The 27,327-nt window shown below is 45.9% G+C and overlaps 1 protein-coding gene across 1 annotated transcript in view; it reads left to right on the top strand.

Annotated features, from left to right (window-relative positions):
- The first annotated feature begins 10,243 nt into the window (after window positions 1-10,243).
- ENOPH1 (enolase-phosphatase 1) overlaps window positions 10,244-27,327 on the top strand; it is a 77,337-nt gene continuing 60,253 nt past the window's right edge. Inside the window, exons 1-2 of the mRNA XM_033914424.1 lie at window positions 10,244-10,400; window positions 16,539-16,640. Coding sequence (XP_033770315.1) covers window positions 10,323-10,400; window positions 16,539-16,640 — 180 coding nt within the window. The 5' untranslated portion in view covers window positions 10,244-10,322. The remainder of the gene's footprint in view (window positions 10,401-16,538; window positions 16,641-27,327) is intronic.

Raw genomic sequence — 27,327 nt, 5'->3', positions numbered from 1 at the left:
GATGTTACTCAAGTTATGCGCACTGGGGGCCATATATATTGCTGGCTCTTTTCTTTTGGACTGTGGCTGACCATCAATGGCACTTCTAAACGTGTGAGCACAGTGGCGGAGGTGAGAACTCTGGGATGCGCGAGTGCGATGGAAGGAGCTCAGGCATCTACTTCTACACAGAGCGGGACTTGGAATACGGCTTTGTGCTATGGCAAGAAACCTGTTAAGCCTGTGCCTTGAGGACTCATGCTTACTGTCTTGATGGTTTTGTTGCTTTTCTGTCAGGCCTGTTACTTTTTTTTCCTGGTTTCATCCCCTTATCTCTCACATTACAGGTTGTGTGGGAGTGAGTGGGAGGTGCCTAGGTGGCCTACTGGAGCACTCATTGTGTTGTTAATGCGTTATGCCTTCTAAAGAATATTTAGTATTAAGGTTGCTTGGGCTTGGGCTTCTTTTGGGTGGGCTCTGGTTGTATACTTGGGGTTTGATTCTGTGAGGGAGTGCCTGGAGTGTGGGTGAAGGGAGGGTTAATTGAGGGGTGGCAGGTTGTGTATGAGTGAGTGGGGGTTTGTCTGCAAGTTTCATAGTTTTTGTTATTGGGTGATGATTGCCTTTGGAGGAGGACTGCACTTTCTACAAGCTGGCGAATCCTGGCAATCAGGGTTTGTCGCAGCGACGGGAAGGGGGAGAGGGGTGGGGTCTGGAGGGGTTAGGGCGGGGGTACGGTTGGTAAGCTTTTCACTGTAGGTTCTTGGAATGTTAATGGGCTTAATAGTCCGGGTAAGCGTAGTATTGTGTATCGGGAATTGGCAAAAATGAAATGGGACGTCTGTTTACTTCAGGAAACGCACCTGAGACCACGGGATGTGGCGGTTTTACGTTCGCCCTATTTTGATCAGGTCTGGACTCACCAGGGCCGCATCCTGGTAAAAAGGTGGGTGGGCTTGCCATACTTATAAGAAAGGGGTTGGGTCTTGTTGTGAACCAAGTCTATTGCGATGCTGCTGGTTGATGCATGGCTCTTCTGGCTTCTTTACAAGGGCGTCCCGTCACCAATATCAACCTTTATGGTCCCAATGTAGGACAAGCTGGGTACTATGACTCTCTTAGAGCAGATTTGGTGGATTTTGTAAGGGGTTCTATTTATCTTGGTGGGGATTTTAATGTCACTCCTGATGTACACCTGGACCACTCTTCGGGTGGGTCATGTTCTCCTTCTAGGGCTTCTCAAAGGGCTTTACTCTCTCTGTTCTCTTCTTTGGGCTTAGTAGATTGCTGGAGGTTGTCCCATCCCACGCAAAGATCTTACACTCATTCTCATGCCCACCAATCCTATGCCCGCATAGATGGGATATGGGCTCATTGTAATATGTGGGGTGGGATACAGCAAGCAGAGATTGGTCCAATCCAGATTTCAGATCACGCACCGGTTTGGATAGCCTGTGGGCGGAGGGGGGGTCATCATTTTTGGCGACTCAATAAGTCTTTGTTGAAGGCGATAAAGTGGCAGATGAATTTTAACATAGACAAATGCAAGGTGATGCATCTGAGAAAGAAAAACAAAGAACACGAATACAAGATGTCGGGGGTGACATTAGCCAAATGCGAACAAGAAAGGGATTTGGGGGTGCTGATAGACAGAACCCTAAAGCCATCGGCTCAATGTGCGGCGGCGGCGAAGAAAGCAAATAGGATGTTAGGCATGATTAAGAAGGGGATCACGAGTAGGTCGGAAGATGTTATAATGCCACTTTACAGAACAATGGTCAGACCACACTTAGAATACTGTGTCCAACACTGGTCTCCATACCTTAAGAAGGATAAAATTCTGTTGGAGAGGGTACAGAGGCGAGCCACGAAACTAGTCAAAGGCATGGAGAATTTAAGCTACATGGAACGCCTCGGAAAACTGGGACTGTTCACCCTTGAAAAGAGAAGACTGCGTGGGGATCTAATAGAGACTTTTAAAATATTAAAGGGATTTGATCAAATTGACCAGGAAGCAGCATTACTGACATTTTCAGATGTGACGTGGACAAGAGGTCATTGCCTAAAACTGAATGGCAGCAGGTTCAGGACAAATGTCAGGAAGTTCTTTTTCACACAAAGAGTGGTGGGCGCTTGGAATGCTCTCCCGGAGGAGGTGGTGGCAGAAAATACTGTGCTGGGTTTCAAACGCAGGTTGGATGCACACCTTCTTGCAGATCATATTGAGGGATACGGGAAATCCGGGTCTCCAAAAAGGAGCACCTAAATGGGCCTCTGCGTGTGCGGATCGCCGGACTAGATGGACCGTGGTCTGATCCGGTGAAGGCGTTTCTTATGTTCTTATGATCCCGATGTAGTTCGAGAGGTGGGTATAGCCGTGACCAGTATCTCCAACATAATGATAATGATACGGTCAGCGATGCTACTTTGTGGGATGCGCTGAAGATGGTGGTCCGAGGAATCTTTATAAAATGGGGGGCTCACCGTAAAAGATTGCGAGCACAATGTTCTTTGTCCCTTCACGAACAACTGGTGCAATTGGGGGAGTTACATCAGAGACACCGAGGCCCTTTGGTGTATGCCCAACTTTTGAAGTTCTGTGCAGAGCTCTCTTTATTGCAGTTGGAAGACTATGAGTTTTTGAGGTTGCATTTGCGACAAATGATTTATGAGTATAACAACAAATCCGGGTCTCACTTGGCCTGCTTTATTAAATCAAAGCAAGCAAGCAAGAGTGGCTATTACCTGTATACGGGACTCCGTGGGTAAAACACACCGCACCGATGAAGCCATCAGGAAAGTTTTCCTTTCTTATTATTCTGATTTATATTGGGCATCCACCGGGCAGGATATCAATGCTATAACGGGTTATTTGTCTGCATTGCCGCTTCCCTAGCTCTCGGCGACTGACCGGGACCACCTTAATGAACCTATCACGCTAGGGGAAGTTCTGGGTGTTATTGCCAGCTTGAAATTGGGGAAATCACCGGGGCTCAACGGGTATACTAACCAATTCTACAAACAATTTCGTGAAGTTTTGGCCCCACTGTTGGTCCGCGTTGCAAATGGGGTGCGGGGCGGATCTCCCTTGCCTTCCTCTATGGGTGAGGCAGGGATCTCAGTCCTGCTCAAGCCGGGAAGAGATCCTATAAGGTGTGGAGCATACCGTCCAATTTCACTGTTGAATACTGATGCAAAAATTTTAGCGAAGGTTTTGGCTCTTCGCTTGGGCAAGCTACTGCCCAAATTGGTCCATATGGATCAATCTAGATCTATTCAACGTCGGTAGGTTAGTGATAATATTAGTGATAATTTATTGTGGGCAGCCCAGCGGATATCTGATAAAATTGCCTTTTTAGTGATTGATGCTGAGAAGGCTTTCGATCAGGTAGATTGGGAGTTTTTATGGCAGGTGATACACAGGATGGGATTAGGTTCTTTCTTCTTGGCTTGGGTGCAAGCGTTTTATAGGGCCCCAAAGGCCAATATTAGGATTAACGGGGTATATACCAATTTTTTTCCTATAGCTAGGGGAACCCGGCAGGGTTGTCCCTTGTCTCCCCTTTTATTTGCTCTTTCTATGGATCCTCTGGCTATTCATATTCGGGAGCATGGGGATTTGCGGGGGGTACAGGTTGGTGAGTTGGAACATCGTATAGCCCTGTTTACCGATGATGTTTTGTTGTATGTATGTGGCCCGGAAGCTTCCCTACCGATTCTTGTTGACCTTTTCTTGGAGTATGGGAGGGAATCGGGGTTCACGGTGAACATGGATAAATCTGAGCTACTGGGTGTTAACCTTGGGCGAGGCGGATATACACCGGTTGTCGGCTCAGTTCCCCTTCCGATGGGCTCCGGGGGTAATTAGATACTTGGGGAACCTCATGCCCGTAGATTTAACCCAACTGTATGTGGTGAACTATGCTAGGATTGTTCAACAGATTCGGAGTGACATTCAAAGATGGAATGGTTTATAGTTGTCGTGGTGGGGTAGAATTGCAGTTATAAAAATGAATGTTTTACCCCGCTTACTTTTTCTGTTCCAAATTTCACCGATTTCAGTCCCCTCCTTGGTTTTGAAACAGTTACATGCTTTATTTTTTAGATTTATTTGGCAGGGGAGACCTCCTCATCTTTCTCGGCAAGCATTATGGGCCGCCCGGTCGTGTGGGGGGTGTGCTGTGCCTAATCTGTTTTGGTATTTCCGGGCCGCTCAAGGCTTTTGTTGGATTGGGAGATAACAGACTCTAAACTTGTGGTATGTATGGAGCAACATTTTGTGGATCCTCATCGCTTGAAGTACTGGCTTTGGTCTTCTTCCCCTGGTGGAGTATCCCTGGAGGGTCGGGGGAATCCATTCTTGGATCACCTTTTGAAATTATGGTGTGATACGTGAACGCGTTGGGGAGACGGGGTAGTCCCATCAATTTTTGGTGCTATACTTGAGGAACCCCTGTTAGTCGGGAGAGTCAGACTTTTGAGCGGTGGGCACACTCTGATTTGATTACATTTCGAGATGTTCTTCAGAAGGGGCTCCTGGTGTCTTTTGAAACCTTCCAGCTTAGTTGTGCATTGCCCATGGGGTACTTTCTAGCTTACTCCCAAATTCGCCATTTTATTGCTGGTGAGGTTTGGGGATCCCTGCCAGCCATAGCAAGACTGCTAGTTTTGGGTGGGCCCAGACCCATCTGCTGCTATGCCATGGCTGAGTACTCCCTGAAAGAAAGCCCTAGTTTATCTTAAAGTTACCAGATGGTCCCCCTGACGCCATGGAAGGACAAGTATCTCTAATCCCTGACTCGGTATGGTCTTCCCCTCCTTGTAGCAGCTCTATGCAACCAGCACCAACAATGCTAAGAGAAATGTTAAAGCACCCTGTGGAGGTAGTGGCGTAGTAATGGGGGCAGGGATTCTCTCCTCCTCTCCGTATACCTCTTTAAATGTTCACCGAGGAGAGCAACATCTTCTTCCTGTTGCTCATGCCAGCCTCGGCTCCCTTCTGATGTCACTTCCTGGTCACGTGACCAGGATGTTATGTCATGGAGCCGAAGCTGGCAGGAGCAGCAGGTAGAAGATGCTGCTTGTGCCGGCGAACGTTTCAAGAGGTACACGGAGGCAGGGGTGCATGGCAGGGAAGAGTAGGGGTGCACAGCATGGTGATGCCGGGTGCCACTTCTTTTGCTATGCCATCATGTGGAGGCTTCCAACCTAAGCGCTCAACAAGACTCCGCTGGCATCTCACCCCCATACTAACATGAACTGTGTATCAGGAGGTGAGATGTTGGCTGAATCTGCGGAGTGCAGACACTGTAAACCTTGATGTTTCTCTTAGCAATGTCCTTACTGTTGCAGTCCAAAGGTCGCAACAGTGACGAAGCTTTGAGAAGAGAGAAGTGGAGATGGTGGACCATGGAGAAGGGAGGTCATAGTGGAAGTTAGCATATTCAGATGCTGGGCTGGGGGAGGAGAACAGAGAAATTGAGTATATGTCCAGTGAGAGAGAAAGAACATAAGCAGAGGTAGTGCTGCTGATGACACTCCTCCGTGGGCTAACAACAACAACCACCACCACCCTACCTTAGTGCTGATTCGAGGCTCTCCTTCACAGGCCCACACTCCAGTGTTGTGTTCTGCCCCCTTGACTTCCTGTTGGAAGGGGAATGTGGCAAAGTAGGATGAGTCAATTTTGGAGATGTCATCATTTAAAAAAGCACTAGTGAAAAATGGTACAATTTCATGTGGAAAACCAACAACCAACTTTAAATTTTGTGCAATGTTATTTACATATGTGAAAATATACAAATTCCTGAAATTCATTTAAGTGTTCTGATAATAGTTTTTATGTGTTTGAGTTGCATATTAATGCCTTTTGTGCCTCAATTCTTACTTATTTACCCATATTTACATTAACACATTAGTTTAATTTTCTCATTCACAAGTTTTCAACATAGCACCATCATAGTTATAATCTACATTTGAAAATGTACAAAATAAAACCAAGACTGCAAGTTGGAACTAATTTACATCATTTAGTAGGATCAGGCAGAAAACTACCTGTAGCTGAACTACCAACCATCAGGGATCTCATTAGATATGGGTTGTATTTGGGAGAAATCAGTGATCAAGACAGACAAAATTACAGCACTGATGAATTAGTCAATTACTGGATTACTTGCTCAGTGGTACAAAGAAAATCCAGTGGAACTTTTATAAACAGCCATGTTAGGATTAAAGCAACATTGAAATCCATGGGGATCAATCCAATAAAGTTTCTGAGGGCAGAGCAAAACTGGAGGAGCAAACCAGATTTATGGAGAAGCTCGACACACTGATGGACAGACTTACCTGCAAGTGTGAAATAAAGAGTTGTACTGATGTGGGATGCAATTCTATCTGTGTCAGCGGAATACATATGCTTTGTGACTGCAGCAGAGAGAAGATTCCTATGATTGAGTTACGCCAAGATCTCAATATTTTCCACACTTAGCAAAGTAAAAAAATGGCGATTTTAGGATTTTTTTCAGGTGGGGGAACACAGGGGGACATGCAGAAACTTTGAAAACCCCACTTTCTAGACCTCCCCCAATCCATCTCACAGGCTGTAAACAGCCCTTACTCACTGTGACCTGTTTGTGGATCTGTGCTGCAGCCTGCCTCAGCTCTCTTACAGTAGCTGGATTAGAGAATCACTACCTCATGCTGGGAATGGCTCTGTAAAGCTAATCTTCGGACTGCCAGTCAGACCCCCATGCCTGACTGCACTTTCACCTCTGCAAACCGATGGACACACACTGGGATGGACAGAGGCGAGAAGACGCAGCTGGTACCCTGCAAGACACTGCCGAGCCTCCTAAGGGTGCCTCACAGCCTGCGCTCAACCCCTGCTTAAGAGTAGGTGAGACAACTTCAGGGACGGCCCTGGGTTCTTCAGAAAACTAAGCAGGCTAGCTAACAGGTACCCACTGGGATTGGCCTGTCAGCTACAGACAGAAGTCTGTGTGTTCTCAATGCATGCAAGCAAAAGAAATGCGTTGAGCACAAGAATCCTGAAGAAAAAAGGACTACAAACACTGAATAAAATAATAAAATGCTGAGAGCAGGGAGAAGTTTACCTACAACTGTGGAAAGAGGGATTGATTTCCTGCTGCTGTTTGGCTCAGCGTTTTCATTTCTACTCTGGAAGGTGGCGATACCAAGGAGCCAATTACCATCAGACACCTGAGGAGGCAGTTGACCCACGTCATCGAGGTCCTTCACTTTTCAGTGAAAGAGACGCCGTGATTGCAGCGTGGCCAAAGGGGCATGCCTTAAGGGTGTCCCTTGGAGTCACTGAAGTCACTAGTCATTAGTAAGTGTGGGGAATTTTTCCTTGTCCCCTTTTTTTCCTTTTAAGTATTGATTTGAGGCTTTAAATTTTGTTTATATAAATGGTCAGACTTCAACAATCTATATAATAAATACAGCCTGTGACCTCAACCATTGCCTCCCATACCTACTGAAAACCTCAAGTACATTATTCCGTTCCCTGCTTCTATAATGGATACAATCTTTACTATTAGAGGGTCATTTCCCACAAGAACTTAGTGAAATCATAACTCCGATATTAAAAGACCCCAAAGGAACAACAGATCAACCATCCAACTACAGACCCATAGCGTCAATCCCACTGTACGTCAAGCTGATGGAAGGCCTCGTAGCCAAAACCTTAACCTCATACCTAGACAAACACAACTTACTCCACCCCACACAGTCTGGCTTCAGAGCCAACCACAGCACAGAGACCCTACTAGGAACACTAATGGACACTGCCAGACAATACATCTGTACAGGCAAGAAAATCCTGCTCATACAACTAGACCTTTCCTCAGCCTTCGATCACGGCATTCTCATACAAACTCTAGACTCCATTGGAATCTCAGACAAGGTACTTTCATGGTTCAAAGGCTTCCTACAATCCAGAACCTACAGGGTTAAAACAAAGCAAGAAAAATCAGAACTCTGGTTCAACCCCTGCGGAGTTCCCCAGGGATCACCCCTGTCACCCACACTATTCAATATATACATAGCCTCCCTCAGCTTCTACCTAGACAAACATGGCATAACCTCATACAGCTATGCAGATGACATCACTATTCTCCTCCCCTTCGACCACCCAGAACCACCATGACAAGCACAATACACAGAACACTCGAAACAGTAGCAACATGGATGACAGAGCACAAATTAAAACTTAACCCTGACAAAACAAATTTCATCCTCCTAGTAAACAATAAAACTCCTACCTTAACAAATCTAGTAATAAACTCGATCTCATATCCTATTCAACCCACACTAAAACTTCTGGGAGCACTAATTGACAGAGGCTGTACCATGCAACCACAAATCAACAAAGTAATAAAAGCATCATTCATGACCATGAGAAATCTAAGACAAATCCGAAAATTCTTCAACAGGAAACAGTTCCTACTTTTGGTACAATCCCTTATCCTTGAACTAATAGACTACTGCAACATACTATATCTCCCATGTACAGCGACCATGATAAAACAATTACAAACTATACAAAATATAGCCCTAAGACTCAACTACTCATTGAAAAAAATATGACCACATCACAGAATCATACCATGACTCTCACTGGCTCCCAATACAAGCAAGAGTACACTTCAAATTCTACTGCCTACTATTCAAAGCTATTAACGGAGAAAGCCCAATCTATTGGAATAACTGACTAACTTAATCCTCCTCATCCAGGCACAGGAGAACCCACTCACTTTTCACACACCCACCATCCAAAAATGTCAAACGAAAAAAACTATATGGCAACCTAATAGCCACCAAAGCAGCTAATCTGGACAGACAAATCACCATTTTGTTGTCATCGACCACAGACTACAAAACCTTCAAGAAAGATACTAAAACCCTACTCTTCAAAAAATACATAAAACCTATCTAATACGACCAGTTCCTACCTAATTCATACCTACCAACTCTACACCCTTAATATACTCTAATATGCTTCTAACTACCCAACTAATGCTAAAATGCCTCTATTTACCCAACACTTACCACCTTAAGATCTCGACAACTCTTTGGTAATTCTTATGTAACTCTTATGACATCTTTTATGCTATTCCTGTAAACTTATATGTAATCTCTGAAAACTTTTATGTAATTCGCCTTGAACCGCAAGGTATTGGCGGAATAGAAATCACTAATGTATGTATATGCATAGGGCATAGACAGCAGAACGTCATTTGGTTTGGGGGAGCCCAGGAGCTCTGCCCTAGCCCCAATGGAATCCTGCAGCACGGCCTGTCAACTCCAGACTCCACCCTCTACCTCCTCCCGGCATTATACTTTAAATCTTTGGGGCAGCTGCCACACTGCATCAATGAGCATGTCTGTCCTTAATAGAATGAAGGGTTCCGGGGCAGGCCTACTCCACGAAGATTTAGGGCTTCTTTTACTAAGCTGTGCTAGCGGTTTTAGTGTGCGCTACAATGCCGTGCACGCTAGACGCTAACGCCTCCATTGAGCTGGCGTTAGTTTTTCCACGTAGTACGGGGGTTAGCGCGCGCTAATCTGCAGCATGTGCTAAAAACGATACCGCAGCTTGATAAAAGGAGCCCTTAAAGTACATTGGGAAACGGGTGGGAGGGAAACCAGTGACTGCCAATTTTGGGGGAAGTCATAGAGGTTATCTGTTCTACATTTGTGACAAAGGCCAGGTGTTCTAATACAAAGGCATGTTGAGAAGCATACAGTGTAGTTTAATTTTATGGTTAATCGTTATGTATTGTTAATAAGATTATATTGTGTGTATATATGAAAAATGAATGGAAAAGATGTCATTACAATTAGTACTATTATATGAGGGCGGGGTCAGGGGCGGAGCTTGGGCAGGGCTTTTGAGCACCCCCCAATCATTTTGAAAAGTTGGCTCCTATGTCACATATTATGTTACTATTAACCCCCTGCAGATAAATGGAGGAAGGCGCTCTACTTTTTATACCGTGGCCGACTTTTATCTACTTTCGCCCCTTCCGAGTCCACAATTTAAACGCGGGTTACAAGAGAACCGCTACACTCAGAATAATCATGAGCTTTAATTCATAGATCTTCCAGTAGAAACGCAGAATCGACTCGAATCTCGGAACTCCCAAGATGCATTACGAGAATCAGCAGCGTTCCATTGTACCACCCCCTCCCTTTGTGACGACAGAAAGCCTCTACCGGCAGCCTATCAGAATAGGTCATTTGCAATTGCTTCCTCTTTCTTTCCGCGAAGATGGGGAGCTCTGGGCTAGAGGGTGTGGCATTTGCAGTGTCTGTGTAAGAGGATGTCCACGATGCCTCCCGAGGTTTCGGCTATCCTGTTAGATATCGAGGGCACCACCACGGCTATTACCTTTGTGAAGGTGAGGGGCAGCCTTTCTCGGACCTGGGGTTGTCCTTGGCATGTATGTTTGAGAGGAGAGGTACTACAGGATTAAACCGGCGTCGTGTTTTGTGAAAAAAAAAAAAAAAAAACCAGCAACTAACGTGCAAATGACCAGTGGGAGGGTGTCTCTATTGATGTAGTGCCACGGGGCGATAGGTTTATGGTTTCTCGTGTGCTTCACGCAGTATGATGTCTTCAATTCTAAACTATCTTTGCTTGGAGACTTAAGGCTTTAAAATTCAGTCCTTCCTAAACTTTTATATAGTGCGATCTAATTTTAACACAAAAATGTTCAGGTCACCTAAGACAATGACGAGAAACAACAAAATAAGAGACGTCTATTCTCCCCTTAGCTTATCCAAATTATGAAGGCAACAGTAGTGATAGTTAGCACAAATTTGCAGTCTTAATAGTAAACCTACGTAGGAGGAGGGGTCATGGCCAGTGAACTGTACTGCACAGCTGTCTGGGGGTCCATTGGGAGGGAAGCAGCCTCGTTTTTGTTACCCCATCTATTAACTATCTAGCCCCACCTGGGGTCCTTACGGGAAGAGTGTTTTTCAAATTGTCAGTACAATAAAGTGTAAAACTAAGGTGAGATCACAATGTATCGTTAGTCCAGCAAAAAAGAAAGAAAAATAAAAGCATGCTACAACTTGTTAATCCTTGTTTTCTCATGTTCAAATGCATTAACATGGCAATCAAAATCCTTTTCTACACCAGTGGTTCCCAACCCTGTCCTGGAGGACCACCAGGCCAATCAGGTTTTCAGGCTAGCCCTAATGAATATGCAAGGAGCAGATTTGCATGCCTCTCACTTCCATTATATGCAAATCTCTCTCATGCATATTCATTAGGGCTAGCCTGAAAACCCGATTGGCCTGGTGGTCCTCCAGGACAGGATTGGGGACCACTGTTCTACACAATTTAATTCAGAAATACAAAGCAAACCATATAGAGAAAAGGTGGCACCGGGTAGATGAGTGGAACAGTCTCCTGGAAGAGGTAGTGGAGACAGAGACTGTGTCTGAATTCAAGAAAGCCTGGGATAGGCACATGGGATCTCTGCAGGGCTGCCCAAGTCCGGTCCTCGAGATCTACTGGCAGGCCAGGTTTTCAGGATATCCACAATGAATATGCATGAGAGAGATTTGCATACCAAGAAGGCAGTGCATGCAAATCTCTCTCATGCATATTCATTGTGGATATCCTGAAAACCTGGCTTGCCAGTAGATCTTGAGGACTGGACTTGGGCAGCCCTGGTGTAGTGCATATATTTTACATAACTGCTTGAAAATGTTTAAAATCACCATGCTGTGGGTTAACTGCAGTCAGTGGTTAGCAGTTTTAGGCATTAGGGCTGCCTATTGTTTAAAGATGTGTCAACTGTTGCTTTAATCCTATCTGCACCTGCAAAGATAGGAAGGGGACCAGAAGTTCAGAGGGGGTGTGCAGACTTGCTGACTCTAGAAGACATGGAGAACCAGCTGTGGTTTAGAGCAGGGCTGCCCAAGTCCGGTCCTCGAGATCTACTGGCAGGCCAGGTTTTCTGGATATCCACAATGAACATGCATGAGAGAGATTTGCATACCAAGAAGGCAGTGCAGGCAAATCTCTCTCGTGCATATTCACTGCAGATATCCAGAAAACCTGGCCTGTCGGTAGATCTCAAGGACTGGACTTGGGCAGCCCTGGTTTAGAGAGCTGCATGAGAACGGAGGCAATGGGAATCCTACAGAATCCATGGGGATTCCCCTCCAGGTCCTCAGGGATCCTGCAGGGATGAGAGTGGTTAGTTCAGAGCTCCCGTGGGTGTACTACCTTCCTCCAGGTTCATCCGCACTCACTCTCTTCAGACCACCTGCAGAGTCCCTCCCTACTTGCTGCCAGCTGCTAAACCGGAAACGTTTTGCACTGATGCCTGAGTGAGAATTTTAAGACAACCAATGTCAGGACATCCAAAATATATAAATAAATTTAATAATAGCTTAATGCTTTTCTTAAAAAAAGAAAATGGAGCACTTTGTGGCAAAGCTTCTCAAAATGTAGGTCACTATCCTACATTGAGTAGCAAAAGGTACAGTTGGAAATGTGACCTGGTGGGCCTTTCATAGATATGTTATTTGCCAATGCATCTAAGGTCACATACTTTCTGGGGCTGTAGTTACAAAGTCTGAGCCCTGTTGCAAAATGCATCACAGGAAAGGCTTCTGGGTCAGCTACTGGCAGCATGTAAGAAGAAACGCCTGAAGAAAAAGAGATGCTGCACGGGCTGAGGGGGTTTGGGAAGGGAGGGAAAGAGATGCTGTCAGTGGGGGAGGGAAGAAAAAGGAAGAATGTTTGGACTTGAGTTTTGTGGAGCAGGAGGAAAAGAAAGAAATAAAGAGGGAGGGAGAATTGTTGGAGGAGAGGGAGGGAGAAATATTGGCTGTTGTGCTGGAGAGAGAGGAGTGGGACAGATGGAAAGGAATGCAAGAGGGAGGAATATTGGATATGATGGTGGTGGAGGGAGAGATGTGGCATGCTGTTGGAGTGGGGTGATAGATGGAGAAATGTTGAGCATGGGGCCGGTGGGCAGAGGCGAAAGATGCTGCACACAGTCCAGGGGATGAGAGAGGGACAAATGTTGAATGTTGCATTAGAGGGGGTGGGAGAGAGACAACCCTGGATCCCTCTTTCCCCATGATAGGGAATAAGAGAGATGGTGGACAGTGAAAGAGAGAGAGACATGTTGTACATGGGGTTAGAGAAGAGAGAGGCAAAATGCTGTGCCGAGGTGGAAAGGGGAAAAAGAGGGAGATTTGATCCAGGACAATGGAAAGGAGGAAAGAGAAATGCTGGACCATGGTAGGAGGAACCAATGGGTAGCAATCACTTGAAGAAGAATTATCAGAAGACAGGAAAGCAGAAAAAAAGAGAAACTGGAACCAACTTGATGGAAATATAAATCTACAGACAACAAAGCTAAATAAAGGAATTTATTGACTGAAATACGTTGGCTTTGGGAATTATATATAGCATTGTATTTCTGGTTCTATTTCTCCAGTGTTGAAGTACTTGCTGACCCTTGCATTAGCTGGTGGGGATTCCTAGCACTGCCAGCTGAGGACCTCCTCTAAGGGTGGCCAGAACTCCCTTCTACCAAACGTAGCAGTCACTAGCAGTATCGTTGAGCCATTGAGGTGCCAGCTTGTGACTTAGGCCCAGATGCACTAAAGCCAGCGATCGTCGCTAAACATGTTTTAACAGCTTTAGCAACGATCGCATTTGCAGAAAACAGCTCACAGTGTGGTTTTCTGCACGATTACGCATTTCCCGTTCTACCATGCAAATAATCTCATTAATATTAAAATGCCATGTAAACTAGTAGAGCGATTGATGCTCTAACATGGCTTTCCAATGTACTAAAAAAAAGTGATCGCTTGTCTTGTCTAACCTTTTTTTTTTTTAAATGGGCACAGTTTCTGTGCATGTTATACCTGCACAATATATGCCCTATTAGAAAAAAAGCACCCCCTTCCCCCGCCAATGATGGCCTTCACCATGAACCAGCACCACAAACTGACTCCCCCCCCTCCCCACAGCATCAGTGAAAACAGCAGTTGGAATGCCACTTCCTCCTGCCATGCCAACACCACCCACCCACCCCACGAAAGAAATTGGCAGGAGGGAAGCCCACTCCTTCCTGCCAATGAAGGCCCCACCACCACCAAAAAAAGGCAGGAGGGATGCTTCAAGGTCCACTGATCCAAAATAGTGGGCCTTCCCTCCTCGGTTCAAAATGTGATGCAAGGGGAGGGGCCCAAGGCCCTGATTGGCTCAGACACCTAAGGCCCTTCCCAACTGTGTTCCTCAGATACTATGATTGTTAGCTTTGTATAATATTATTCACAACTGGTGCATTTCCCCTTGCAGTACAGAAAAATTACCGTATTTTTTGGACCATAAGACATACTTTTTCCACCCCTAAAAAGGGGTCTTATGGACCGAATACACCATGTGACACCCCCCCTTTTTTTTTAAGTAGCGGTGGTCAAGCGCAGTCTCCTACTGGATGGCTGCCGCTCTGCAGAGCGATGCACAACGCAGGAGTGCGACCTTTTTGCTTCCTCCCTGGTCCCGCGCTGCTCTGTGATTGGGTGCAATCAGTTACTGACTGAAGCCAATCACAGAGCGGTGCGGGACTAGGCAGGAAGCACAAAAGTTGTGCTCCTCTGTTGTGTGTCGCTCTACAGAGAAACGCAGCCATCTAGCAGGAGACTGCGCTGGATCACCACTACTTTAAAAAGGTACAGGGAGGGCGCTTGGGTGGCTTTCGGGCTACAGGTGGCTTCTTCGGGTTAAAGGCTGCGTGCGGCTTCTGGCAGTGGGTGGCTTTGGGCTGCAGGCTGCTTCTTCAGGCTGCATGTGTTTACAGACTGCAGGCTTCCCAACACCAGACCACCAGATGCACCTATGTGTAGAGGAGGAAAAACCAAGAAGAAAAAAATTCTGAACGAAATTTTTTTTTCTTGGTTTTTCCTCCTATACAGGTGGGTGCGCCTTATGGTCCGAAAAATATGGTATATCTGTGAGAGGTGCATGTTAGAAAACTAATTGGATTTTTATATGGGATTATTAAAAAAGTATTTATAATAGAACAAAAAAATATAAAAAGATTGTTAGTTTGTGTACATAATCAAGTTATTTCAAAGGTTTTTAAGGATCAATGAATGAATGAAACCTTCATCTATCCACACATAAGCCTATAGATGTTGTAATGATATTTGGTGTGGATTTCTGAGATTATTTTTCCTTCATTTAAGTACTATCTGTCATAATATAAACCTCTTTTTGAGTATCTGGAACTGTGCATAAACCAAAAACATTTTCGCCAAGTATGTTATCTTCTATTACCACACAAAAACCTTCAATAAACACATTTGAGATGACATTCAAGAAGGGTCATGTTGTTTCTCAACTCTATGAGCTGTTGTTTCAAAAACAGTCTATTTTAAGAAAAGGACTATAGAAAACCAGAAACGAGAGGCAAAAGAGATGTCAAAATATCAACCAAGGGTATACTTTATTCAGTCAATAATAAAAAGTCATAAAAATAGACAAAAGTCTATGATATAATGCCCATCTTGGTGAAGTGTCGCTAAAACTCTCTTAAATAGTCCTAACTAGGATCCCTGTTTTGGCATCCTTAGATGCCATCATCAGGGATGAATGGACACTGCCGTGAGTGGTTGACAGCTGAAACCGGCAGGCAAACAGCTGAGCGCGAGAGTCATAAAGACCTGCCGCGAGTAACCAAAAGAGGCAGGTAAATAGCAGAGCTTAAAAACACATGCAGAGCATCTGTATGGGCAAAAGCACACCAAAACAGTCAGATGCTTTGTTTAGCAATTATAAATTGACAGGATTTAAGTTTACAGGGGAGGGCTGGGTGGTCAGAGCTTCTGCAGACCCCCCTTAGCTTGTATGCAATGGTACAGATTCAGAAATGTGTCACTGTAAGTTAAGAATGTGTAAGATATCTCTAATTTGTATAAAATATCTTGCAAGTTTGAGTTTAGAGAAATACTGCCAAGCTACATGCATCACCATCCAATATGCAGTATTAAATAATAAGGCTGTACTTCCAAAACGGGGTTGGGACCCCAAATGTCATACAACCTATATTTGTGGTCAACTTGGGTGGGTTCTTCATAGATGCACTTTGCACTGAAACATGGATCTGTGTTGCACCTCTCTTGCTCTTTCTAAATCTTTGGTGGAATTGCATTATTTTTATTTTTTGTACTTAAAATATTTACCTCTAGTGCTGTGTTTTGTTTTGTTTTTGTGCCCATGGTCCATCCCTACTTTTTTTATAAACTGGTTTTCCAAAGATAATTTTTCTGCACTTTCCAAAGATAATTTTTCTGCACTTTTGAGGGGTCACATGGTTCTATTTGTCCACTATCATGGGTCATGGCCACAAAAAGATTAAAAAGCCCAGTGATATGGTTTCTAATTTTAAGGGAGATTCCAGAATAGGAGTGTATTGGCACGCTCTTTGGTGGCAGGGTTTGTAGTATCCAGACTATTTTTTGTTGTTGATCTTTTTTTTTCACTCGTTTCTGACTAGAATGTGTTATTTCCATATGTTGAGGAAAATGTGCAAGACTATCTGCTGCTTCACTGGGATGAGGAGGAGTGCCAGGAAGACATCCGTCAGTTGAGAAAACAGGTAAGGTTGTGCAGATGTTAGCTAAAATGTGCTTCCAGCAAAAAAAGGGTTTATGTTTAAATTTGTTTTTATTAACAAGAAAGAACCACAAACAAACAAAGGCAAAATTACAGGCAAAGAATTTTCAAGAAAAGCTACCTACCAAAGATGACTGTACTCTTATGTCCTCCAAGGCCACAAGAAAATCCCCCATCCCCCAAATCCAACAATACAAAGATTAACCAAGGTCAGACAGGTGGGTTAGGAAACAACTGAAGTCTGTTCAAGATGCGACTATGACTCTTTGGAGGTAAAATATTCAAATAAGGCAGGGATCTCAAAGTCCCTCCTTGAGGGCCACAATCCAGTCGGGTTTTCAGGATTTCCCCACTGAATATGCATTGAACGCAGTGCATGCACATAGATCTCATGCATATTCATTGGGGAAATCATGAAAACCCGACTGGATTGTGGTCTCAAGGAGGGACTTTGAGACCCCTGAAATAAGGAGACCAAATGTTGACAAAGTCTCTACTTCTTCGGTGAGAGGAGTAAGCCATCCGGGCCTCCCATCCCATCAGTTCATGCAGTTTGTTTCTCCAATACCAAAAGGAGGGAGGTTCATCATCCAACCAATTCAAAATACATTTTTTCCCCAGAATATAACATTTACAGTACTCCCCCCGATATTCGCGGGGGTTCTGTTCCAGGAACCCCCGCAAATCTCGAAAAAACGCAAATACAGTTTTTCATGGGGGAGCCTAAAGAGGGCAGCGGGAGAGGGCCTTATCCAATTGCGAACGATCGGGGGAACACTTTGTGCCCTTTGCATCAAGGCGTTCCGAGTGGAGCACGCCGCAAAGGACTACCAATACCAACATGACCCGCGGCACGAGCACTGCCAAACCGTCAACAAGATGCTAAAACCAGCCCTCCCGCCTCCCATTGGTTGCCCCCTGTTGCCACCCCCCCCTTATCTTTCACAGTCCCTTTCTCCGTTGACTATCAATCAAGCGTTCGATCCTGTTAGCCGCCGAGAGCTAAGGAGGCGCAGGAAAAGGACACAAAAGCAGCCCTTAAAAAAAAAAAAAGACTGACGTCTGGGGCGGAAGTGACGCCCCGCCCCTCCCCCTCCTCTCGTTGGGAAATGCAAACTGGCGCGGTAGGTGACTGAACGAAATAAAAGCCGCCGCACAAACTTGAACGGCTGGGAACGTCTTTACAGGTTTCCATTCACCTCTCCTTGTCGGTGGTTCGTGGTCGGAAAATACCGCGAATGACTGGGACCGCGAACCGCCGACCGGGAGAACACTGTACTCAAAAACAGTTTTTCAGCTGAGGTATATGCAGAAAACATGGAAAAATGAGCAAACAACATATGAAGCACAGTGAGAGGAGCAGGAACCCGCAGGAAAGATGCCAAAGCCCCCCCCCAATAAAAAACAAACAAACCCCTGTATACCCTCACAAAGCCAAAGGCCATGAAAGTAAGAATTCATTTCAGTAATGCAAGAAGTACAAAGTTGGGTGTCTACACAACCCATATGGTAGGCTTGACTTTGGGAAACATACGCTCTCAATAGGGTTCTATAGTGGCATTCCCTAAGCTCAGCATTATGTACAAGAACTGGGATAAGTTTAAGAGCTCTGAGCAAAAGATCCCCCTCAAGTTCCCTCCTGAAATCCCTCTGCCAGGCCTCCAATATAGTAGAAAGATACCTAGAGGGACCAAGAGCACTAAGCTGCCTATGGAAAAAAGAGACCAAGACTTTGGACCCGGGATCCGTCCCCCCTCTGAAAAGGAACAAAATTGGATCCCAAAATCCAAAAATAAAGAACCCCCGGGCAAGCACCCTACGTAATGCAACAATTGACAATGGGCATAAACAAGCCCAGGAGGGGAGATGCTGCGCTACAGCAACTCAGAGGACAGGAGCTTTCCATCGTCTCGCAAGACATGGGAGAGATACTCGAAGCCCCCAGAAGGTACCAACCCCGGGGGAAAGGAGAGATTACCCGCCAAAGGCAACAAAACACTAATATGGGGATCCTGACGCCACAGTGGAAGCATCCACCGCCACACCACCCAAAGTGGTCGAAACAGGACACTATCTCTACTTTGATGATGCACCTCCGCCAGTCGAGCATGAAGAAGAGAAAGGAGGTGAACAGGATAAAAATAATCCCATCCCAAAGAGGTGTCAGTATACATAGTAGTACCCAAAACCCAATCCCATATATGTTGTAAAAGACAAACCTGATTATAGAAAGCAATATTCGGCACCCCTAAGCCTCTCCGATCCCAGGAGCCCAACAGTAACTGCCAACGCATCTTAGGCTTCTTGCCCCCCCCCAACAAAACAGATAAGAGTATTTCTTTGTGCAAGAGACATAAGAGAAGCGTCTGGAGAACATAGAGCTACTTTGGGAACAAAACCATCCGAAAGAGGTGTACCCTCCCCATCAGCGAAAGTGGCACCTCACATCATGTAGCCAAAATGGAGCCAGTAACGGAAAGCAAACGATCCACATTCAAACGGTAAAGCTGCCAAACATTCATTGATAATTGGATCCCTAAGTAACAAAAAGAAGACCCAGCTCATTTCAACGGAAATTTCCCCCTGCCAGGACCCCCGAAGTTGCTCAGAAGAGGCCAGTGCCTCCGATTTCTTCAGATTCAGAGCAAAGCCGGAAAAGTCCCCATATTCCCAAATGCTTTCCAGAAGAGTAGGCAAGGACTGACGCAGGTTAGTCAAAAAGACCAAGAGGTCGTTGGCAAACGCTGTGATCTTAAAATGAGTAGCTCCCAATTGAAGGCCACTGATGTCCACATTAGATTGCAGCTCTCTAATCAAAGGGTCTAAGGAAAGCGCAAATAATAGCGGCAAGAGAGGGCAGCCCTGATGAATGTCCCGACGAATCACAAAGGGGGTCAAGAGATTCACCAAGATCTGCACTACTAGATCACTATACAACACTTGGATAGCATTTTTTAAAAATGGGCCCATCCCATATGCACGAAGCACAGCAAATGGGAACTCCCACCTCACTCGGCCAAAAGCCTTTTCGGCATCAAAACTGATAAATAAGGAGGGAGTTCTGTCCACACTAGCCCTCTCCAAGGCCAACAAAATGCATCGAATAGTCTTAGACACCTGTCGATCGCGCACAAATCCCACCTGCTGTTTGGAAACTAAAGAGGGCAATACCCGGGCCAGACGGTTAGCAAGGACCTTAGCCATCAGTTTCATTTCAAAATTCTGCAAGGATATGGATCTATAAGATTCCAGCAAAGTCAGATCCCGTCCTGGCTTTGGAAGGATAATAATCTGGGCCAGATTCAAATACCGAGGGAGGAAGCCTTTAGCCACACTTAAATTAAAGATCTCCGCCAATACATGAGCAATCTCCTCAACAAGCAGCTTATAAAATTCACCTCGGTACCCATCCGGCCCCAGCGCTTTGCCCAAAGGGCATGCATGAATTGCCCATTCCACCTCCTCATCAGAGATAGAATGCTCCAACATGTCTGAATCTCGAGTGGATAGACGAGGCAAATCCAGACTATCTAAGTATACCCGCCCATCTAAGATGTCTGGGCACGGTGAGTCATACAAAGCAGCAAAAAAAGTCCGCAAAATATTACCTACGTCCTCTATCTTATGATGAAGAGTACCAAGAGAGTCACGCAGGACCGTAATACCCATGAACCCTCGATGAGACCGAACCAAACAGGCCAACATACGACTACTCTTGTTGGCAAACCGAAATAACTGAAACTTATAATGGTCCCTTGTCCGCTTTGCCTCCCCGGTGCAAGAGCTTGTTCAATTCCTGGTGTGCCTCTAACAGCTGTGTCTTAAGCGCCAATGAAGCCTGAAGGGCATAATGCCTCCTCAAAACAGTCACCCTACACTCCTACATCCACGTGGGATCTCTACGTGGTCGAGCAGCACTCTGACTTAATGGGGTGGGACAGTGGGGTGGGCAGACTTGATGGGCTATAGCCCTTTTCTGCCGTCATTTTTCTATCTATATAATAAAACCGTAGGCGGCGCATGCGCAGTCTTATCAGCGTGCTTCCATGATCCGTATGTCCGTGGCCGCCAAGACTGCAGCATGCCCCGCGCTTACTACGGCCCCACGCGCAGCTCAGTTCGGCACGGCAGTTTCCCCAGATAGGGGAAGTCGAAAAACTCACTCCCGACGCGCAGCTGAGTTCGGCACGGCGATTTCCCCGGTTTCCCCAGATAGGGGAAGCCGAACTGCTCACTCCCGTCTCAGCGGCCTGCACATCGACGATTCAACCCCCCCCCCCCCCCCCCCCCGGGGCTGCCTAAAGAAACAAAGTTTCACGGTGCTTGGCCCGCCAAACAATTCCTGCTGTTGCCGAAATTTGCCCCACCGTTCCTTCCCTTCCTCCATCAGGTCAGTTCAACTCCGCCTATGTTAAAAGGAGCTGCTTTGAAATTGGAGCCCTGCCGCCACCGTAACACGTTCCTCTCTGCCAAGGCAGAGGGGAAAGTGCTACGGCAGTGGCAGGCCTCCGATTTCGACGTGGCTCCTTTTAACATTGGTGGATTCACTGCACCTGATGGAGGGAGGGAAAGAAAGGTGGTTGTGCGGCGCGGGAAGGGGGCGGCAAGGGACTAAGTTGGCCGGTAGTGCTGTTTTTCCATGAAGGAGGAACACGTGAAAAGAAAACAAAATAAAGAAAACGTTGGCCCCCGCCGAAGAAGTGGAATGTGGAGGAGGGGCGCGAGGAGCCGGAGAGCTGTATGTAAGTGTGTGCGCGCGCGTGTGTATAGCCAAGGAGGAAGTGCAGCAGGAGCAAGGAGGTGGGGAGAGTGGATTTCCCCTACTTGGATGTCAGTAAAAGCTTTGGTCCTGTGATCCTCACTCTTTTCCTGGGGCTACTGCTGGACAGAGGGGGAGCAGGACATAAAGGAGAAGAGCTACTGCTGGACAGGGGGAGGAGGGAATGGGAGGGGTGCTGCTGGACAGGGGGAGATAAAAGGAGAAGGGCTACTGCTATATGGGGGGAGCAGGGAAAGGGGGAGAGGTGTTGCTGGACAGGGAGGAGGTAAAAATAAGGGAGAAGGGCTGCTAGCACCCGTTAATGTAACGGGCTAAACAACTAGTGTTTCTAATAATTGCTCTATAGTGTGTTTTAGCTTCAAAGGCCATGATTTCCCCCTGTAACACTGCTTTTGCCGTTTCCCAATAAAGGATGGGATCCTTTCTATGTTCCCAATTGTTATGCTTAAAATCCCCCCCACTTTTTCAATAAAAAGCCTTGAACACACCTATTCTTATACAAATGACAAGGGAATTTCCAATGTGCACCGCCCGCCTGGGAGGGTCCCAACACCAACAAAGCCCCATCCACGCATGATCAGAAATTTCAGTGGGGCCTATCACTACCTCCTGTACAGCAGGCAGCAGCTCTCTAGAAAGGAGGATAAGATCAATTTGCAATAACGTCCCATGGGCTCGAGAAAGATGAGTAATCCCGATCCAACGGGTGTAAAACTCTCCAGATATCCAGAAGGCCCAAAGACGACGCCAATAACACAGCCCCCATACAAGTCTTAAAAGCCTCCCTCCCAGTTGAAGCAGAACGATCCAGTTCCAGGTCAGGAACCTCATTAAAATCCACCCCATGATCATGGGAATATTCCTAAATTGCAACAGTTGGTTACGCAGTGTATGGAAAAATCGGCCAGGGGGATTGTTAGAAGCATAAAGATTACATAAAAATAAGGGCTTATTAAGAGTCACAGAGGCTAAGAGGTAGTGCCCCATAGGATCCCTGATAACTTTGAGTCTGCAATTGAAGACCCTTACGGGTCAAAATCACCAATCCCCCCCCTCCACCTCCCCCCCACCAGGGCTGGGGCCTCCAAATTGTCACTCACCCACCAAGTGCAGAGTTTAGCATGTTCTGCGGAGGACAACCTGGTTTCCTTCAAAAAAGCTAAAGATGTCTTTGTACGGTTCAACAATTGTAGTACAGGTAGTCATCGACATACGACCGCAGTTGGTTCCGACTGATAGGTCGTAAGTCGGCCTATGTTAAATTAAGGCAAGAATATTAGACTGGGTAATTTGTTAATCATTTTAATCATCTTAAAGCAATCTGTTAGCAACATTTTCTTTCTTTCTAAGTCAAACAACAATACAATTGTGGAAAAACAGACAAAAATAAGAAATTCAGTACAGTAATGTACATTTAATTCATGACACCACTGGTGCTTGGCTGCGGATTGTCGATATCTCCTTCATCAAGCGAGGCTGCGGACCCGGTGATGGGTGGAGTTGCTTTTTTCATAAACATAGTGAGCTTCGTCTGAATTGTTTGCTTTCTTTTCTCTTCATAAATTTTGCAATAAGAATGAAATGGGTCACGTGCCATCCGTTTAATTCTCAAATTGTTCAATGTTTTGGTCCATGTCTTCAAAATGGGCGACGAGTTTATTCAGTAGAGATAAACCTCCTGACAATTCCTTTGTGGTGAACATTCGTTGTGGCACCTCATCTTCTTGGTCTTTCTCTAATTCTCTTATTTTTTCTTCCGCCACTCTTTCTTCTTCTAATTCTAACAGCTCTTCATTCCTAAGTTCCCCTGATTCCCAGTCTAGCAACTCTTCAACATCTTCCATTTCACATTCCAATGAAAGATCCGCACTATTTCTTCAAGAATCTCATCAAATTCTTGTTCACTGTTAAATCCAGCAAAGGTATTCACATAGCGCTTAACACACTTCTTCCATACACCATTCATACACTTTTCCGTCACTGAGTCCCAAGCAGTAGCAAGATTTTTTATACACTTAAGAATGTTATACTGTTTCCAATAGTCACGTAGTGATAGTTCAGGGTCTGCATCTATAGCAGCTGTGGCTTGGGCGAAAATGGTTCTGAGATAGTTTGCCTTCAAAGTAGCAATCGCCCCTTGGTCCATCGGTTGAATAAGTGGTGTAGTGTTCAGGGGCAAAAATAACACTTTCACATTGGGATAAAGATCAGAACATAAGAAATACCTCTGCTGGGTCAGACCTGAGGTCCATCATGCCCAGCAGTCCGCTCACGCGGTGGCCCAACAGGTCCAGGACCTGTGTAGTAATCTTCTATCTATACCCCTCTATCCCCATTTCCAGTAGGAATTTATCCAATCCTTTCTTGAACCCCAGTACCGTACTCTGCCCTATTACGTCCTCTGGAAGCGCATTCCAGGTGTCCACCACACGTTGGGTAAAGAAGAACTTCCTAGCATTTGTTTTGAATCTGTCTCCTATCAGCTTTTCCGAATGCCCTCTTGTTCTTTTGTTATTAGAAAGTTTGAAGAATCTGTCCCTCTTTACTCTCTCTATGCCCTTCATGATCTTATAAGTCTCTATCATATCTCTTCTAAGTCTCCTCTTCTCCAGGGAAAAGAGACCCAGCTTCTCCAATCTCTCAGAATATGACAGGTTTTCCATACCTTTTATCAGACGTGTCGCTCTCCTCTGAACCCTCTCGACTAACGCCATATCCTTCTTAAGGTACGGCGACCAATATTGGACGCAGTACTCCAAATGCGGGTGCACCATCGCCCGATACAACGGCAGGATAACTTCTTTCGTTCTGGCTGTAATACCCTTTTTGATTATACCAAGCATTCTATTCGCTCTCTTAGCGGCCGCTGCACACTGTGCCGACGGCTTCATTGTCATGTCCACCATTACCCCCAAGTCCCTTTCCTGGGTACTCTTATTCAATAACATCCCTCCCATTGTGTAGTTGTACCTCGAGTTTCTGCTCCCCATATGTAATACTTTACATTTCTCAATGTTGAACTTCATCTGCCATTTCGCCGCCCATTCTTCTAGTTTGTTCAAGTCCCTTTGCAATTCTTCGCAGTCCTCTGTAGTCTGAGCTCCATTAAATAGTTTGGTGTCGTCCGCAAATTTTATTATCTTGCACTTCGTCCCTGTTTCTAGATCATTTATGAAGATATTAAATAGCAGCGGCCCGAGCACCGAGCCCTGCGGGACACCACTCGTGACCCTCCTCCAGTCGGAGTAGTGACCCTTCACTCCTACCCTTTGTTTTCTACCCTCCAACCAGTTTCTGATCCATCTATGTACGTCTCCTTCCACCCCATGGTTCTTCAATTTCCGGAGTAGATGTTCATGGGGCACCTTGTCAAAGGCTTTTTGGAAATCTAGATATATGATGTCTATGGGGTCTCCTTTGTCCATCCGTTTGTTGATCCCTTCGAAGAAGTGCAATAAGTTTGTTAGGCACGATCTTCCCTTGCAGAAACCATGCTGGCTGGTTATCAGAAGTTCATGTTTTTCAAAATGTTGATCGATGTTTTCTTTTATCAGTGCTTCTGCCATTTTCCCTGGAACCGAAGTCAGGCTCACCGGCCTGTAGTTTCCCGGGTCACCTCTTGATCCCTTTTTAAAGATGGGCGTAACGTTGGCTATCTTCCAATCTTCCGGGATCTCACCTGTTTTCAGGGATAAGTTGCAAATTTGCTGCAGTAGTTCCGCTATCTCCTCCTTTAATTCCTTCAAAACCCTAGGATGTATGCCATCCGGACCCGGGGATTTGTCAGTTTTTAGTTTTTCTATCTGCCTACGAACGTCCTCAAGGCTCACTTCTATGGATGTTAATTTTTCTGCTTGACTTCCGTTGAAGAATTGCTCAGGATCCGGTATGTTGGACATGTTTTCGTTTGTAAATACAGACGAGAAGGTAAAATTAGGTTCTTACCTGATAATTTTCTTTCCTTTAGAAGCAGCAGATGAATCCAGAGACTAGTGGGTATAGCTCACATCGACCAGCAGGTGGAGATAGAGACACTGATTAACAGTTGGCCTTAAAGCCTGGTGTTCTTCCTGTTGATTCAGTTATGCACATTGCCCAAGCATCCCAAGACAGGAGAATGAGCACCTTCAAAACTTCATTCCAGTAATCCATGTGTAATTTAGAAATGCAAAAATACAATTACCAACAATACCCCAACTGAAATATGCGAACGAACACACCGACAGAAAAGCCACTGGGGTGGGGCTCTGGATTCATCTGCTGCTTCTAAAGGAAAGAAAATTATCAGGTAAGAACCTAATTTTACCTTCCTTAGCAAAGCAGCATATGAATCCAGAGACTAGTGGGATGTAGCAAAGCAAATTCAAACTGGGTGGGAAGCCAATGCTGCCTCCGCAATCACCGATGCGCCAAACCTAGCCTCCGCACGGGCAGCCACATCCAAACGGTAATGTTTCGAAAAGGTATTTCCAGACGACCACGTAGCCGCCCGGCAAATTTCTTCTAGAGCGAGACCACCGGACTCCGCCCAAAACGTGGCCAGGGCTCTAGTTGAATGAGCCCGAAGTTGCTCCGGTACTTGTTTCCCTGACAACAAATAAGCCGACGCAATAGTCTCTTTGACCCAACGAGCAATGGAAGCTTTGGACGCAGCCATCCCCTTATTTTTACCCGCGAATAACACAAACAGGTGATCCGAGCGACGAAAGTCATTGGTCACCCCCAAATAATGTAAAACTATCCTGCGAACATCCAGTAAACGCAAAGACGAGAACCGTCTTCCCCAATCCTCCTTCCGAAAGGACGGAAGGAATAAACTCTGGTTCAAATGGAACGAAGAAATCACCTTAGGAAGGAAGGACGGCACTGTCCGCACCGACACTCCCGCATCCGAAATACGCAAAAAAGGTTCCCTGCAAGAAAGCGCCTGCAGTTCCGACACCCTTCTTGCTGACGCCAACGCCACCAAAAACACTGTTTTCAATGTGACATCTTTCAAAGTCGCCGCAGCCAGCGGTTCAAAAGGAGCCGCCTGCAATCTCCCAAGGACAAGTTTAAGATTCCAAGTCGGACATGTACGCTTCATCGGCGGCCGGATATGGTGAACCCCCTTGAGAAATCGCACCACGTCAGGCTGCGATGCGAGCTTCGAGCGAGACACCCGGCCCCTGTAACAGGCAATGGCCGCTACCTGAACCTTCAGAGAGTTATAGGCTAACCCTTTAGATACGCCCTCTTGTAGAAACGACAGAATCGCCGATAGAGATGCCCGAAAGGGCGCAATACCCTGCTTTCCGCACCATGACTCAAAAATTTTCCAGACTCTAGCATAGGAGGCAGAAGTAGAAAGCTTCTTAGCTTGAAGCAGAGTGGAAATTACCTGTTCCGAATAGCCCCGCTTTCTCAGCCGCAACCGTTCAATAGCCAGGCCGTAAGACCAAATTGGGCCGGATTTTCTATAGAGACTGGACCCTGCGTCAGTAAGTCCGGAGTCACCCGGAACGTTAACCTCTCGCCTGCTGAGAGTTGAATTAGATCCGCGTACCATGGCCGACGCGGCCAATCCGGAGCCACCAGGATCACTCTTCCCTGAAAGAGCGAGATGCGATGCAACACTCGACCTATCATCGGCCAGGGAGGAAAAACATACAGAAGAGAATTTGGAGGCCACGGGAGAGCTAATGCGTCCACCCCCTCCGAGCCCCTCTCTTTGCGTCTGCTGAAGAACCGAGGTAGCTTTGCATTGTGGGGCGAGGCCATGAGGTCTATCGCTGGAAGCCCCCACCGACGGACCAGCAGATCGAACGCCCGAGGAGACAGCTCCCATTCGCCTGGATCGAGTAGATTCTGCTGAGAAAGTCCGCTTGAACATTTTCGTGACCCGCAATGT

Source organism: Geotrypetes seraphini, chromosome 1 (assembly GCF_902459505.1).
Source record: "Geotrypetes seraphini chromosome 1, aGeoSer1.1, whole genome shotgun sequence".
In the NCBI taxonomy this organism is placed as follows: domain Eukaryota; kingdom Metazoa; phylum Chordata; class Amphibia; order Gymnophiona; family Dermophiidae; genus Geotrypetes; species Geotrypetes seraphini.
This window is presented reverse-complemented; position numbering and strand designations above follow the sequence as displayed.